The sequence below is a fragment of the Equus przewalskii genome, chromosome X (assembly GCF_037783145.1).
Source record: "Equus przewalskii isolate Varuska chromosome X, EquPr2, whole genome shotgun sequence".
NCBI classification, from domain to species: Eukaryota; Metazoa; Chordata; class Mammalia; order Perissodactyla; family Equidae; genus Equus; species Equus przewalskii.
In genome coordinates, this window is record NC_091863.1 from 62,947,766 (window position 1) to 62,965,244 (window position 17,479).

The 17,479-nt window shown below is 34.9% G+C and overlaps 1 protein-coding gene across 5 annotated transcripts in view; it reads left to right on the top strand.

Annotated features, from left to right (window-relative positions):
* LOC103563740 (transmembrane protein 182-like) overlaps window positions 1-17,479 on the top strand; it is a 143,937-nt gene that overhangs the window by 8,836 nt on the left and 117,622 nt on the right. For 2 of the 5 annotated variants that reach the window (XM_070604789.1, XM_070604788.1), the window contains exons 1-2: window positions 4,840-5,080; window positions 9,404-9,524. In XM_070604789.1, the coding sequence (XP_070460890.1) occupies window positions 4,925-5,080; window positions 9,404-9,524 (277 nt within the window). In that variant the 5' untranslated portion in view covers window positions 4,840-4,924. Of the gene's footprint in view, window positions 1-4,839; window positions 5,081-9,403; window positions 9,525-17,479 lie in introns of those variants that run through there. The other 3 variants (XM_070604791.1, XM_070604792.1, XM_070604793.1) reach the window with 2 other exon arrangements.

Here is a 17,479-nt window from a genome sequence, read left to right on the forward strand (position 1 = left end):
ACAAAAATGAAGGTTATCTTATGCTGCCATGATGCTTATGTCACTCCTATATTCCTTTTAATATGCTATTGAATTTGGTATTTTGTTGCTAGTATTTTATTTATGACTTTTGCATTTATGTTCATTAGAGATACTGACCTATGGTTTTCTTTTCATATAGTATCTTTGTCTGTCTTTGGTATCAGGGTAATTTTTGCCTCATCAAATGAGTTTGGAGGTGTTCTTTTTTGTTTAATAGGTTGGAAGAGTTTAAGAAGGATTTGTGTTGATTTTTCTTTAGAAGTTTTGTACTATCCACCAGTGAGGCCATCTGATCATAGGCTGTTTATTGTTGTTGGGAGGCTTTTCATTGCTGATTCAATCTCTTTATTCCTTATAGGTCTGTTTAGATTTTCTGTTTCTTCATGATTCAGTCTTGGTAGGTTGTATATTTCTAGGAACTTATCCATTTCTTTTAGGTTATCAAATTTGTTGGCATATAATTTTTCACAATATTCTCTTGTGACCCATCTTATTTCTGTGGCATCAGTTGCTATTTCTCCTTTTATTTCTGTTCTCATTTATTTAATTCTTCTCTCTTTTTTTCTTAGTAGACTAAGTAGATTGTAGGCATGCTCAAATCTTCTCCGTCCTTCCCTGTGGAGAAGCCTCACTTTCTGTACCTTCTTTCAATTTTGCAGAGCTGTGCCAGCCTTAGCAAGGCTCCCTCTCCTTTTCCTTTTTGCTTGATTTACCCCTAGCATATGAAGTATGCCAGTTTTCAGTGCTTCATGTGAGGCCAGACAATAATTAGTTACTTGGGCACACTAAAAATCTGGGACATTGGAAGCATGCTCCACTCTCTCCTTCTGAGGGAAAAGTCACAGGCCTAGGTGATCTCTCTTGATGCCAAGCTCTTTTGGCTTGAGGGAGGGTCTAAGTAAAAGTAAAACTCTTCTAACTGGTTTAAAGGCACTGTTCTCAGTTTTGTGCTCATCTGGATTACTTCAACTTCTTAGCTGGTTTCTGGACCACTCATAAGTGTAATTTGGCCCATATATCATTGTTAAACAGGTGCTTCTATGGGGGAATGAAGGCTGGGATTTTCTTTTCTACCATCTTGCTCCATGTCACTTTCATGTTATTCCTTATAATAAAAAAATATTGCTCTTAAAAGGTAATATATTCTCTGTCAGCTAGTACCTACCTTTTAAAAAAGAGTTTTACTTAAGTTAATTTTAGTTATGGTGTCGTGATTTAGATTCTCTATCCCATATTCCTTTGTCCAATTGGTTATGAACCAGGAGATTAATTTTGTTGACCTCTCTAGCCGTTTTTGTTGTGTTACATGAATCAGATTTCCAGTTGGCCACTGACTGACCCAGCTCCTTTTGGTAAATGTCTTATGATAGCTGCTTTTGAAGAGAAAAACTCACTGTAAAGATAGGGATTTTATTTACAAAGGTATGATTTTTCTCTCTACCTACACTAAGAAATAATGTATCTATTTGGCACCAACATAACTGAAAATGGAATAATTTTTTTCCAGATATTTTTTAACAGAGAAATGCAAAACTCAGCAGTTCCTGGTGAGACGTATCAATAAAATATTCTTCAACTCTATCTAAAGCAAAAAAATTATTTTAGCAATAAGTGATATTTGAGTGTTTATAGTAAAATATGATAGACTATTTGGTAACATTCAGGAAAATGTAGAATGTCAGTTATTAATGTTTTGACAGAGGACATTGTCAAGAATGGTAAGATAATGAATTGAAAAGAAAAGTTTGACAGTATAATTCCGTTTCTCATAGTACATACTGAAAGTGTGTTATTGTAAATTTATGCAAAAGAATCTAGCTGGTAGTAGTTGCTTGCACCTACAATATTTCATCTCTACACATACCATTGTGTTTCCAGTCAGATAGTGAAACTGTATAGGAGAATCTCTGTTTAAAAATCTATATAACACATAGCAAAGATAATAAAAACAGTGCTGAATCTTGACTAAAATTATACACATTGCATCTAAAAAATGAAGCATACCGAACCTTTCCTCTCTTGTAAATTTAGGAAAACATTGTCTTACATTTAATACTTAGAATTTAATAAGAAAATAATCAATTGTTAATCAATGTGAGTAGCACTCATTTTTACCAAGGGTGCATTATATATTGGGATTTAGCATCAATATTTAAAACTGATCTCTAGTAATTTTTCGAAGGTGAAGACAAAACAGACAAGTTAAACAGTTTCAAATTGATCTCAACGTTGTACTAAAGGAAAAAGGTCAATCAAGTTTCATTAACCACATATAATTCACGTGAATGTTAGCTTCACATTTGGATAACTTTATTAATTTATCACTTAGAAAATAATGTCAATAACAAAATAATATTTTGCTTTATATTTATCTTCTAATGATGTCAAAATGATAATAAATTTAGAAACGATTCTTTCTAAAAAGTATACCAGATATATTGATTGAGCTGAAGTAGTTAAAATGATGGTTTACAATATGGTTGCTTAGTAACCATGTATTACACATATAGCTAATGAAGAACAGCATTCCATTTAATCTTAAGAAAGCGTTTACTTGCAATATGTTGGTGTCTAATTAGACAAGATACTCTCTCATGTTTCTTTAAAGATTGATTGACTCTCCTTTCACATGAGGAATCCTTATGCAACATTATCAATTTTGAAGATATGTAGCAACTGAGAGAGGTTATGGGTTGTAAAATGAATTTTGATAAGAGGTAGCCATCCCCTTTTCAGTAGTGTAAATGGGAACCAGAATGTATAATCCATAGTTTAGTTAGGTGCTTAACTTTCTAAATATTTAGTGGTCAAAATAACTGTTACTGTTTCAACTTTTAACAGCAAACACAGTCCTCGGCTTCTAAGAGAAGAGAGAAATCACATCACACTATATAATTCTTCACATACTGCCAGTTACTTACTCCCAATTCTTTTGTTTTATTTACCAGCTCTTTGTCACAGATACGACTTCTTTTTATAAAAACCGATGGATAACTTTCATGTGACAGCACGTGGTCACCTACAGAAGATTCTAGTCCACAGTTGATTTATGAACCTCTGTACCACTAAGTAAATTAGTCTTACCCAGGGGTACTGAAACTTAAAGCTTGAAGATATGCTTGAGAATTAAGATGATTATAATCTTCATTCAAGAAAAATGTTCATAGCAGTCTTTTCCTTTAATGCTGACAGTGATAACCTTCTTGAAAAATAAGTGCAAAATCTCATTCCAACTTGTTATTTTGGCCTGGTACCAGCAGGAGTTTTGCCAAATGAAAGATATTTGGACTCTCTTTTTGTGTGAGTGGCTTTCCCAGCTGCCTTTCACTCAGTTAAAGAATAATGCCTTCAGCCAGCCAGCCTGAAGGTTTTGGAGAGATGTTGCATTCTTTTATTTATACGATGTGAGGGATCCAGGCTGTGTAGAAAGCCTTACAGGACAGTTGGACAAAGTCTATCTTCCTGGAACAGCATCTCCAAGTCCCTTCTGCCACTGCTATGTCTACCACCTGTCCAAATTCTTCATGTTCGTTGTTTCTCTGAGAATGTATTACATTCTTTGAACTACATATCACATTTTGCTTGTGTGTGAGAGAGTAATAATCCCTGCTAAGACTAGCTTCCCTAATATGGAGAATGTCCAGAGGTTATATAACATGCTATTCTCCACAAAAATATCACGCAATACTTAGCAAATAGTGTATTCAAAGATCTATTCTCTCAACTAATAATTTTCAGCACTTGATTGTATTTCCTGTATTATTTTTATTTGACCCATATGTGTATATCTTATGTTCCTAATCAATAACTAGTTCTTTAATGGCAACGCTTCTTTGTTATATGCAGAAGTCTTAGATAAGACTGTTTACAAAGAGTGTATTCAAAAAAGATGGTTTGTTTGCTTACAATGTGCCAGGTATTATATGTTTTATGTGTGTTATATCTTAACAAACTTTTAAGTAATATTATCATCGCTATTTTAATGGTGAAGAAATAGAAGTTTAGAGGCTTGTTCAAAGTTATAAGCTATTAAACAAAATAACTGAAATTCAAACCCAAGCTAACTGTAAAGATTTTTAAGTTAACGCAAAAATATACCACCACTCACTTTTCCATCCTCTTTAAAATCAGGCATCACTAAACCCATTGGCTTTCTATGAAGTCACCCTTCTCTACATGTGCCTAAAATAAATCGTAATTTCTGTCATATCTGTATTTCTTGATGCCCATCTAGCCCAATTCTTGCCACCAACCTGTAGTTAGAGCGTGATATCTATGACAAGAGAAATGACAGTCTTTTTTTTCTAATTGTGAAATTTAAGGTTCTATATCCTTTGTAAAATGGAGTGCTTATAGCCTCTCTGCTGAGCCTTAAAAACTAGTTTGGAAAAGATGTATTCAATCTTATGTTTTGTGGAGGGTTTTGCACACACTCTTCTTAATTGATAATGTTTATTGTAAATGTTTTAATAATAATCACAATAATTTGTTATCTTCATTCTAGGTAGCCACTATATCCATTGTAGATATCACTAACTAAATTTACATGGAAGACAGAATCTACTGTTATATATTTTTCACTCTCCATTTTCTAGGTACTTTGTGAAATTGATGAAGGTGTGTGTGTGTGTGTGTGTGCAGATGGTGGAACAGGGGGCTTGTTTTTCTATGGGAAACTTTGGAGCATGTTTGTGGATAGTCCAATGGCTTAATTGAATCAAGTCATTTGCTTTTAATAGCTCTTCTCCCACAGCCCAGTGAAACCTAGACCCGTCACAAAAGATGTTAATCCTGGTCTTAAAATAGTGCCTTCTGTTTGGACCCACAGGCTGTGCCTTAGCAACTGGTCATTTCATTACTTCTTTTGCATACAATTTTAAGCGATAAATCTGCTAGTTCTATCATGAAGATTGGAATTGCTGCTCTCATAGCAGGAATTATTGGTGCTCTTGGCATTATCCTGTTTCTTGTAGCATTTGGAACAGAATATTGGTTACTTGCAACGGAGACCTGTGAAAGTTTTGACTCTAAGAATGGAACTTTAGACATTGAAGAAGAGGTAAACAGAAATCTAATGAATGTACTCTAAATAATTATGGAATTTCAAATAATTACACAGAAAGAAAACGTGTTTTAAAAATTAACATGCTAGCATTGTAAGATGATTCTTTGGATTTTAATTTTAATAGATGCTCTTTTTAAATTTTGTAAATAGTTTCTAGGATTGATTTGTAGATTGGAGATATGGAACACAGGATTATCCTTATAGGAAAGATTGGCATATTAAGTGGGATATATGACAGATAGCTTGAATACATTTTGTTGCATGTTTATAACGTCAAGAATATTATTCTCATAATAAAACCTAGCAATCTGGATTATTAGTTTGAAAAATGTTCTTATGGTTGTGATTTTATTTTTAGTTATTTTTTTGATTAAAACTAAGGACTGGATTTTCCAAAAATACAAATTTTTAACAGTTGGATCGACAAAGCTAAATTCAAGACTTGGGAGGGGAAATAAAAGCAAATATTTCTACCTAATCATTAAATTGATTCAAAATGTTTAAAAAACTTGCAATATTATGTTTGTCTAGATGAACTCTCTTGAGAAAAAAATATTTTCTCTTTCAAGACTTCTGCAATTTGCTGTTGTTTTGTTATACCTTTAGTCCAATAAGAAAGGCTATTTTATGGAAAAGTTTACTTATGAACCAAAACCTTTTTTCAAAGATCAAAGTCAGGAAACTCAAATATAATCACATTACAATAATACACATCATTCATTGTTAAACAATTGTAATTGTTCTTGCAATGTTTTCTTCTGGAAAAATATAATCTCTGAAGTGATTCTCCAGTAAAGAAGAAAAGCCATTGCTCCTCTTAAAGAGTCAGTACCACAGTGCTACATGGCAGCCTGAACCAAACTTCTCTGGATTGCTCTGTGTGAGGAATGTGGAAATGCTGATGTCTTCGTTCTCAGAAAATTCAGAGGTTGACTAAAGTTTTCTCTCATGCCATTATTCTTTGTTTTGTATCCCATTTTTCCTTTCAGATGGGCTTCCATTTCTGCAGTTCCTAAAGTACTCCATGCTCTTCACCCAGCATTAATGAAAACCTGCTGCCAGCTAAAGCTCTGATTTACTTATTTATCCATAGATGATGGGTTAATGTTAAAGTACTACCACTCCCAGGAGTATTTGTATTCTAAAGAGATGAAATGAATGCATTTCTAATAGTAGATTCAGGGAAACTTAATCTTGGCAGCAGGGAGATTTTCTAAGGGGATATCTTTTGGCATCTGTGATACCATATTACTTAGGCTGCCATGTACTCCATGTGCATCCGTGATTAGTTAGAAGTCTTAGATAGGAACTGTCAGTTCTCCCCAGGGAATAGTACTAGATGTCTATGAACAGCACTTTCAGACAACAAAAAGAATCCTAGAATGTTAGAACTGGAAGTGACCTTACAAATCATCTGGTCAAAGCTGTAATAAGCACCAGTCACCTCATTCTGCAACCAGTGCTATTTTCATTACACTAAGTTGATGGCATTGCTTACAAAAATAGAATCTAAAGCAACCAGTACATTGACTAACACACATTTGACTCTCAGTTCACATTTACTGAATGAATTATACAGACAAGGAAATTAATGTTCAAAAAGGAGAAGTGACTTACTCAAGTTTGCTGATAATTTTATTACTTCAGGATATATTTCATATTTCCTGTATGTATGTAAGAAGCAAATATCATATCTGGAGCTGATGTCTTATAAATAGGAAATAATTAACAAGTCAATTAATTATTTAACATTTCTGTTGTCACTATAATAATTAATATGTTTGAATAAAGATGTCTCCAAGTCACCAAGAGTATATGGTGCTTAGCAGTAGCAGAGAAAATGAGTTTGTATTTGTAAATTTCATAGACATGTACTTCCTAACAATCACTTACACTCATAGAAAACTTTTTCCATAATGATAATTGTCAGCAAGGCATAAAAATATTATTTAAGCTAGCAAATGTTTTAATTATGGAAGTGTAAAAAGAAACCTTATTGATGATGGTAGTAATTATTATTCTGGACTATCTCTATACTGTTTCTACATTAAGAATACTATTTAGAATGGCACTTGCTGGAAATAAAAAATTGATAAAAATAATGAATCAGAAGATCTCAAATAGTGTTTATTTAATGCATTTATTTCTGTTTTCTAATAAAGAATTTCATAGTATAAGAATCTAGTATTACACTTACGTGGAGAAAGCAGAGAATAATATGAAAACATAATGTACATATTAGCTTTTCTTTTGTGTGAGGAAGACTGGCCCTGAGCTAAGATCTGTCGCCAATCTTCCTCTGTTCGCTTGAAGAAGATTGTCGCTGAGCTAACATCTGTGCTGATCTCCTTCTATTTTATGTGGGATGCCACCACAGCATGGCTTAATGAGTGGTGTTAATTCTCAACCTGCAAGTCTTGGGCCCCTGAAGTGGAGCACTAGAGCTTAACCACTATGCCACCAGTCCAGCCCCTGTACATATTAGCTTTTGCTTGTCAGCAGCATATAACATAGTCTTGTTGAGCAATAATAATAGAGGAACAGAGAGAGAAAAAGAAAAAGATCCACAGCTAATCTCTTATCTTATGTTGGTTGTCAATTCCCACCCACATTCTTCTCATAATACACACCTAATCATTGCTGCTAGCAAATGGAACAATTGAAAAATTACACCTGTAGCTTCTTTCCTAGTCAGCCACTGTTGAACTTAAGAATTCTCAAACTACTGTGTGCTAGAATTACCTGGGGAGATTTCTTTTTAATGTGATTTCCTGGCCTTCACTGCTCAGAGAGTTTGAGTCAATAAGTCTAAGTCTAATAATCCACAGTTTTAACATTTGGATCTTAACCATGCTCTTCTATACTATATGGCAAGAATAATTATATGGAAACTGAAGGTTAGAGAACATACCCAATATATAGTCTAGAGATTGAGAGAAGTATTGAAAGCTATCTTTACATTAACCAAATACATTAATCATATGAAATAGTCACATTCCTTTGGTTTTCACTAATATAGTTCACTTGGAAGCGTACTGCATTTTCCATGTTTTTAAATATAATTTTCTTTACAGCTATTTAAAATTAAAAGATTACACAAGTATTCAGAAATTATATTTAGATGGCTTAAGAGAATAAACTGTTGAATCCTCCTCAAACATTTAGAAACACAAATTTACGTTAGAAAAGATACCTATTAGTTAAGTTGAGCTCCCTAAGGACTGCTAGTAAACAATGCACTTTTAAAGTCTAGTTTAAATAACTATGTACTTGGAAGTAATAAAACTAGATTTATTAAAATACATCTTTTAGCCTAGACTTTCTACTAGTCAATAAGAGTACCTTGTACTCTTCGGCATATTCCTAGTCACAACACTTTGAAAATTTTTAACACTGGAGATACCATGGTTACAATATTTTTCAATGCATCTTTTTTCCTTAGAGACATTTTGCCCAGTCAGATTAGTGCAAATTAGCAACACAAATGGTGCCACTTCAGGATCTCAACTCATTGGCTGTGACCATGGAAAGAGGGCCTGCTATGATTGTTAAGTCAAAGTTATAGTGTAATGGTTCTCTAAGTTATTATTTAGGGGGATGCATAGGAAAAATATATAATCTTTAAGGAAAACAAAAATTTTAGAGTATATTTATGTGTATCTTAGTGAGGCAAATGTTTGATATTTTTTTATGAGAGCGCTAATCTCTCAATCGCACTGCACAGAATCAACGGACTCTTTCTCAAGTCCTTCTATAATTAAGGAGTTTGTGAAACCTATGCTCTCCATTTAAATTGCTGTTAATTAGGCAGTCAGTCAACCAAAGACATGAATTGAGCCCATTCTAGGCCCGATACGTGCATCTAATACCCTTATTCTTAATTTTTAAATTTTTGACATTTAAAACTTTTCATTACAAAAAAATTTAAAAACACAATAATAGAGGGAATAGTATAATGATCATTTATCTACCTACACCAGACTTCAAAACTATTTTTTTTGAGCAATGTAAAGCCTCCCTATTCAGATTAAATTACACTAACAGCAGCAATGGCATCACTTGGGAGCTTCTTGGAAATGTGGAATTTTAGGCCTCTTTCAGATGAGATAAATCAGAATGTACATCTTAACAAGATCTCTAGTCTATTTTCATACAAATTAAAATTTGAGAAGCACATGTACAAAGCAAATGCCAGATGGCACTTCCTATAATGCACTTCCTACCCTGCAGATAAATAGTATGTTATAGAATTCCATACAAAATGAGATTTCATTTGTGGAGCCAAATTTTCAAAAGGTTGAATATTTGTTTTTATAGAATGATGAAGATGTGAGAGACCATGAGGAAATGTCCTTTATATACCATCATGAAGGCTTCTTCTGGAGGTGCTGGTTCTTTGGAGATGATCCACAAACTTCAGTCTGGAGATACTGGTTTAGTGAGTATGAGATATTACCATGTGATATTTTAAACGTATGGCCTCAGCTTCAAAAATAATATCTTATACAGGAATTGAAGGGGATATATATCGAGATGTATATTCAATATTAAAAGCCCAAGATTGGAGGGGAACACCTTCTGTTTTCATTAGTTGGCGGCCTAGAAGGCAACTGGTTAATTTGAAGCCATCTGAGTAAGATCCTACTTGCCATAGAGTCAGACACAAAATCGTCGATGTTTTCTTCTAAGATTAGATAGTTGTCTTAGCTGGTTACTTATGCCTTTCTATATAATTGTAAGTTGCTAAGATGTAATTAAAGTTAAAAATGTGGCAACATAAAGCTTCAAAATATAGGGGCTTCATTTAATTTATGCTTAATTATTTTAAAAATTACATTCTTTTTAACAACTGACCAGGGTTTCACCTACCTGCTGAAATAATTTTATGCACTAGAGACAGGTCTTCTAATCCTTGCTTTATCACTTTCTAATTGTGTGACCATTGGCAAATTGCTTAACCTCTCTTTGCTTATTTTTAAAACATGGCTATTTCCAACATGTTTATCAATGTTAATATGTAGCACTAATGAGGTTAATAAAAAAATTCAGCCCTGTCTTTTTCTGGATAGTCTGTCTCTCCATCAAGCTGCAAATCAAATTAATGGCAATCAATGAATTTAGGTTTGAGTAAAATTAAAAAGTTAAAACATGGTCATGGATCATATCTATTTAACTAGCTGATTTTAGCACATAATGGTTCTTAAAATAATATATTAAATTAATAAGAAGAATCTAAATACAAATAAAGAATATGATTAAGAACTCTAACACACTACTCCTTCAAGTACTCCTGGTCACTGTTGTAATACTAGAATGTGTGTATCAAAGAGCAAATGCTGTTTGTTTTTTAATAATCCAATAATTTAGGGATCTTATTTGCAAGTGTGCTTAAGAGGCTTTTGTTTCTATCAATCAGTAAAGTAATTATAATGTCGATACAAGTAGAGTCCTCTTTCAGAACTCATCAGCATTCAGATTTACTCAAAGAAATATTTATCAAGAACATCATATATTTACAGTACTGTGCTAAGCTAGGACGTCATTGGATGCAATCCATCTCCTTCAAGAGTTTGTTCACTAATTGATGTCAGACATAAACACATCCACAAATACCACAAAAAAGACAAGGATGTAGTTGATGTCACAAGGCAGTATAAGCTATATACCATAAGTATAGGCATTAAATATTTAAAAGGTCAAAGGAAAGAGAGGGATTTAAGAACTATGGTTGTCAGGGATGGTTTATTGTTGGAGACAGAAGTTAAATTAAGTCCTGAATGGTAGGAAATATTTGGGCAGAGACTTAGAAAGGTAGAGTATACTGACGAGTATGAATAAAGATAAAGAGATAGGAAAAAAGCTTCACACTTTTAAGACAGTGGGTAGATCACTCTGTCACTGAGAGTTCATGGAGGGGTGTGGTTGGATATCAGATCTGAAAGTATATTTGGGCCAGACTGTGAAGAAGAATAAATAAACAACAGTGGCAAACCACAAATCTGGTTATATAATGACTCAATTAAAATACTTTCCATTAATATGCTGTGTAAACCCTACCACATTTTTAAAAAATCCATTGTATTTGAATAATCTTACAATAAAAATGAAGATATTTGAAAATATCAGAAAACTTATATCCAAAAATGCTAGTAGTCCTTATGGTCTCTGTGCAAATTTGCTCATTGGGTAGAGAGTCCACATTGGAGAGAGCAAGCTGAAATGACTAGAGGCTGCCACCTGACCCCCATCATGCATTCATAGCATGAAGGCATCATTTGGGTCTCTTGTCCCCAATTTTGCTGAAAAAGTGCAGGGTTCTGCCCAGGGGGAAAGTTAGGCAAGAGATACAGGCCATAAGATCAAATAGCCCTGCAACTCTGCCTGAAGAACTGACTAATTTGGAACAGAGATTGGAGAACTCCTTGTCCAAGAGTGTTATCAAAAACATGGAGATCTTTCTGGAGAGAAATTAAGAAGAGGCTGTTAGCAATGTGGTGCAAACAAAACAATAAAGCAGACAGCAGATTAATAGGTAGACCTAAGAAAGACAACCAAAAAGAGTACTCTTGGGAGTACTGTCAATTCCAGGGGTTGGGAAAACTGTACACATGTGCTAAGCTGTAGCCACTCATAAGGAATCAGAGCAAGATGTGTAGGGCAGATGTGGTAGCATTTCCCAATACATACATCAACACAGAACTGAAGCCTGACTGGCATAAGGGGTTTAAACACAATCTATGATCAAACGCTGACTAGACAATAAGCTACTCTGACCCAGGGTCAACTCTTAGGAATCTAGGCTTAAAAATAATATCACATACATCCTAGAAATCCTAGAAGTCTGTGTACATGCCCAAGCCTGCACTCTCTTAGGAGTTATCAGAGAAGGAATCTCCAAACTACTAGTGCTTGGATGGACGTGGGACAAAAATACATTAAGTAAATCATGATTAAAGGATTAAAGGGATGCATTATGACAATGTCTCATCAAATTGTGAACATCAATAAAAAGAAATTATTTTAATAAATCATGATTTTGGAGTTGAAAGTTGGATAATCACACTGAAAAATTTACTACAGGGGCTCAATAGTACACTTGACATAGCAGAAGAAAAAAATCAAAATTTAAGAAAGTTCTATAGAGATGATAAAATATGAAGAACAGAGAGAAGGAAGAATGAAGAAAAAGAAACCAAGTGTCAGAGAAATGTGGGCATTATGAAGCGCAGCAACATATATGTAATAGGAGTGCCAGAAGACAAAGAGAGAAAGGGACTAAAAAAATATTTGAAGAAATAAAGGCAGAAAATTTCCAAAATTTGACGAGAAACTTTAACTTACATATCAGGCAGTTCAACAAATTCCAAGAAGGATAAACACAAAGAGATCTGCACCCAGACACATCATAGTCAAAATGTTTAAAGTGAAAGATGAAATCTTTGAAGAAGCAAGAGAAAATCAATTCACCATGTACAAAGCAACACCAAATAAGATTAATAGCTAACTTCTGTTCAGAAACAATGGAGGCCAGAATATAATTGAATGATATGTCAAAATGTTGACAGTTAAGAAAAAAAAAGAAAAAGGAAAAGAGCAACTGTCAACAAAGAGTTTTATATTCATCAAAATCATCTTTCAAAAATAAAGGCAAAATGACATTCCCAGGTTAATGAAATGGAGAGAATTCATTACTACTAGGCCTGCATTACAATAAATACTAGAGGAAGATTTTCAGGCTGAAAGGAAGTGACCTTACACAGTAATTTACATCCACACAAAAAAACGAAGTGCATTCAGTAAAGGCAACTATGTAGGTAATTACAAAATATAGTATAATCTTACTGTTGGGGCTATAATAGAAATTTAGTATATTTGATAATAATAGCACAAAGAAGGGTAGAAACATAGTTGTATTGGAGTAAGGAAATGACACCAGATGGCAACTCAAACCTGAAGGAAAAAATGAAGAGAGAACCAGAAATGTTAAAAAAAGATTAATACAACACATTTTATAAATATACATATGTACCAGCTCTTTATTTTTCTATCAGCTTTTCAAAAACATAAAACTATACGAGGTAATAATTATAACTATGAATTTATAGTTTTTAACATACTTAGATGCAAGAACTGTATGTGAGTTATAGCCAAAAAATTTAGGGAGAGGAGAAGGGGCGGAGCAAAATGGCGGGGTGAGCTGACCTGGGATTCTCTCCCCTCCAAAATACAACAAAAGATTGGAAGAACTGAATTTCAGAGAATAAACATAATGCCAGCTCGTTAGAGACCTACAATACCAAGAAGGCGGAGATCATAAACTTTGCTCACACTCTCGGAGGCGCTGGAACGGTAGGAGAGAACATCGCTCCCTCCCCTAGAGTCTGTGATCGCTGCGGCGCGGGTCGGGAAGGAGCGGGGGAGGGGCCGTGCGACCGGGGGATCATCCTGGACTCCTGCTGCTGATTCAGTGGAGACCCGCTGATGGGGGGAAAGCTTCCATCTGCAGGGACCCCATAAATCAAGGGCCTTGGGAGACCAGAGAACAGAACTGATCTGAACCCAGACCAGCGTGTGTGAGTAACAGCCCTCCCCCCACGGCAAAGCCAGTGGGCGCAGCCATCTTGCCCCAAGGCGGAGAGCTCATAATTCGCGGCTCTTGACCCCCCATCTAGTGGCGACAGGCTGTAACTGCAACTGAATTCTACCACCATGTGAAAAAACCACTCCTCTACCATCCAGCAATTTATAAAAGCCCCAGACCAGAAGGAAAACAATAAAAACATAGAATTAAGTCCAGAGGACTTGGAATTAGGTAAACTAAGTGATAATGAGTTCAGAGCAGCTATAATCAAAAAACTCAATGAGGTAGAGAGAAAGATAGAGAAACAAGCCGAGTTCTGGAGTTACTTCACAAAAGAGATTGAAATCATAAAGAAAAATCAAACAGAATTACTTGAGATGAAAAACACAATGGACCAGATAAAACAGAATACGGATTACCTGAATGCCCATGTAGACAACATAGAGGAGAAAATTAGCATAATTGAAGATAGACAGGCTGAATGGCGCCAGACAGAGGAAGAAAGAGAACTAAGAATTAAAAAAAATGAGGAAAATCTCCAAGAGATAATGGATTCAATGAGGAGTAAGAACATAAGGATCATAGGAATTCCCGAGAATATGGAAAAGGAAAATGGAGCAGAAAGTGTGCTTAAGGAAATTATTGAAGAGAACTTCCCAAATCTAGGGATCGATGGAGAAATGTGTGTAGAGGAGGGTTTTAGATCTCCTAGATTTGTCAATGTAAAAAGAGCTACCCCAAGGCACATAGTAGTAAAGTTGGCAAAAAGGAATGATAAGGAAAGAATACTCAGGGAAGTAAGGAAAAAAAAGAGAATACCCTATAAAGGAGCCCCTATCAGACTATCAGCGGATTTCTCTACAGAAACCCTACAAGCTAGGAGAGAATGGAGTGACATATTCAAAGCTTTAAAGGATAAAAATCTTCAGCCAAGAATACTCTATCCAGCAAGAATTTCCTTCAGATATGAGGGAGAAATTAAATCTTTTCCAGAAAAACAAACGTTAAGGGAATTTGTAACTAAAAGCCCTCCACTACAAGAAATCCTCAAGAAGGCTCTCATACCTGAAAAAAGAAAAAAGGGAGAAAGGGGACACAATCCACAGACTAGGGAGACCGATGGATAGAACCAGAACAGGATAGCAAATATTCAATTATAGCATTACGGTAAAGGTAAGGAAACTACCAAAACAAGGACAATCTTAGCACTCTAAGTACCAATTAATAAGATGAGTTGGAATAAAAAAATGAAAATAATTATTTAGGAGGGGAAGAGCAAAGGGTCTAAATCAGTATTGGTCGAGTAAGTAAGAGACCACCGGAGAATAGACTATATTATACACGAGATTCTAAATACAAACTTCAAGGTAGACACTAAAATAAAGTACAGAACAGAGTCACAAATCATAAATGAGGAAAAATCTAAGAAACCCAGCATAAGAAATTGCAGTATTAAATGGGTAGTCTAAAGCAAACAGGAAAAGAAACGCAGGAAAACAAGATAATGAGCGACAGATTAACAGCACTAAGTCCACATGCATCAATAATCACTCTCAATGTGAACGGATTGAACTCTTCAATAAAAAGACACAGAGTGGCAAAATGGATTGAAGAACACGATCCAACAATTTGTTGCCTCCAGGAAACACACCTCAGCCCCAAGGACAAACACAGACTCAGGGTGAAGGGGTGGAGGACAATACTTCAAGCAAATAGCAAGGAAAAAAAGGCAGGTGTTGCAATTCTCATATCAGACCAAGTGGATTTCAAAATAAGACAGGTAAAGAGAGACACAGAGGGACAATATATAATGATCAAAGGGACACTTCATCAAGAAGAAATAACGCTTATAAATATCTATGCACCCAACACAGGAGCACCAAGATTCATAAAGCAACTATTAACAGACCTAAAGGAAGACGTTAAAAACAACACAATAATAGTAGGGGACCTCAACACCCCACTCACATCAATGGACAGATCATCCAGACAGAAAATCAACAAGGAAATAGTGGAGCTGAATGAAAAACTAAAACAATTGGACTTAATAGACATATATAGATCACTCCACCCTGAAGGAGCTGAATACACATTCTTCTCAAGTGCACATGGAACATTCTCTAGGATAGACCATATGTTGGGAAACAAGGCAAGCCTCTACAAATTTAAAAAAATTGAAATAATAACAAGCATCTTCTCAGATCATAGTGCTATAAGGCTAGAAATTAATTACAAGAAAAAAGCTGAGAAAGGCACAAAGATGTGGAGACTAAACAACACACTACTGAACAAGCAATGGATCATTGAAGAAATTAAAGAAGAAATAAAAAAATACCTGGAAACAAATGAAAATGATAGCATGCCATACCAACTCATATGGGATACAGCAAAAGCTGTATTAAGAGGAAAATTCATCGCAATACAGGCACATCTTAACAAACAAGAAAAATCCCAAATAAGCAACCTTAAAGCACACCTAACTGAACTAGAGAAAAAAGAACAAATGAAGCCTAAAGTCAGCAGAAGGAGAGAAATAATAAAAATCAGAGCAGAAATAAATACTATTGAAATGAAAAAGGCAGTAGAAAGGATCAATGAGACAAAGAGCTGGTTTTTTGAGAAGATAAATAAAATTGACAAACCACTAGCCAGACTTACAAAGAAAAAAAGGGAGAAAGCTCAAATAAACAAAATCAGAAATGAGCAAGGAGAAATAACAACAGACTCTGCAGAAATACAACAGATTATAAGAGAATACTACAAAAAACTATATGCCAACAGAATGGATAACCTAGAGGAAATGGATAAATTCTTGGACTCCTACAATCTCCCAAAGCTCACTCAAGAAGAGGCAGACAATTTGAACAGACCAATCACAAGGAAAGAGATTGAAACAGCAATCAAAAACATCCCAAAGAATAAAACCCCAGGACCAGATGGCTTTCCTGGGGAATTCTACCAAACTTTCAGAGAGGATTTAATACCTATCGTTTTCAAGCTATTCCAAAAAATTAGGGAAGATGGAACACTTCCTAACACATTCTATGAGGCCAACATCACGCTGATACCAAAACCTGACAAGGACATCACGAAAAAAGAGAACTACTGGCCAATATCACTGATGAACATAGATGCAAAAATTCTAAACAAAATTTTGGCAACCAGAATTCAGCAATTCATAAAAAGAATCATACATCAGGATCAGGTGGGATTCATACCAGGGACACAGGGATGGTTCAACATCCGCAAATCAATCAACGTGATACACCACATCAACAAACTGAGGAATGAAAACCACATTATCATCTCAATAGATGCAGAGAAGGCATTTGACAAGATCCAACAGCCTTTTATGATAAAAACTCTGAACAAAATGGGCATAGAAGGAAACTACCTCAACATAATAAAGGCCATATATGACAAACCCATAGCCAACATCATACTCAATGGCAAAAACTGAACACCATCCCCCTGAAAACAGGAATGAGACAAGGATGCCCTCTATCACCACTCTTATTTAACATAGTACTGGAGGTCCTGGCCAGAGCAATCAGGCAAGAAAAAGGAATAAAAGGAATCCAAATAGGGAGGGAAGAAGTGAAACTCTCGCTATTTGCAGACGACATGATCTTATATATAGAAAACCCCAAAGAATCCATTGGAAAACTGTTAGAAGTAATCAACAACTACAGCAAAGTTGCAGGGTATAAAATCAATTTGCATAAATCAGTAGCATTTCTATACTCCAGTAATGAACCAACAGAAAAAGAACTCAAGAATACAATACCATTCACAATCACAACAAAAAGAAT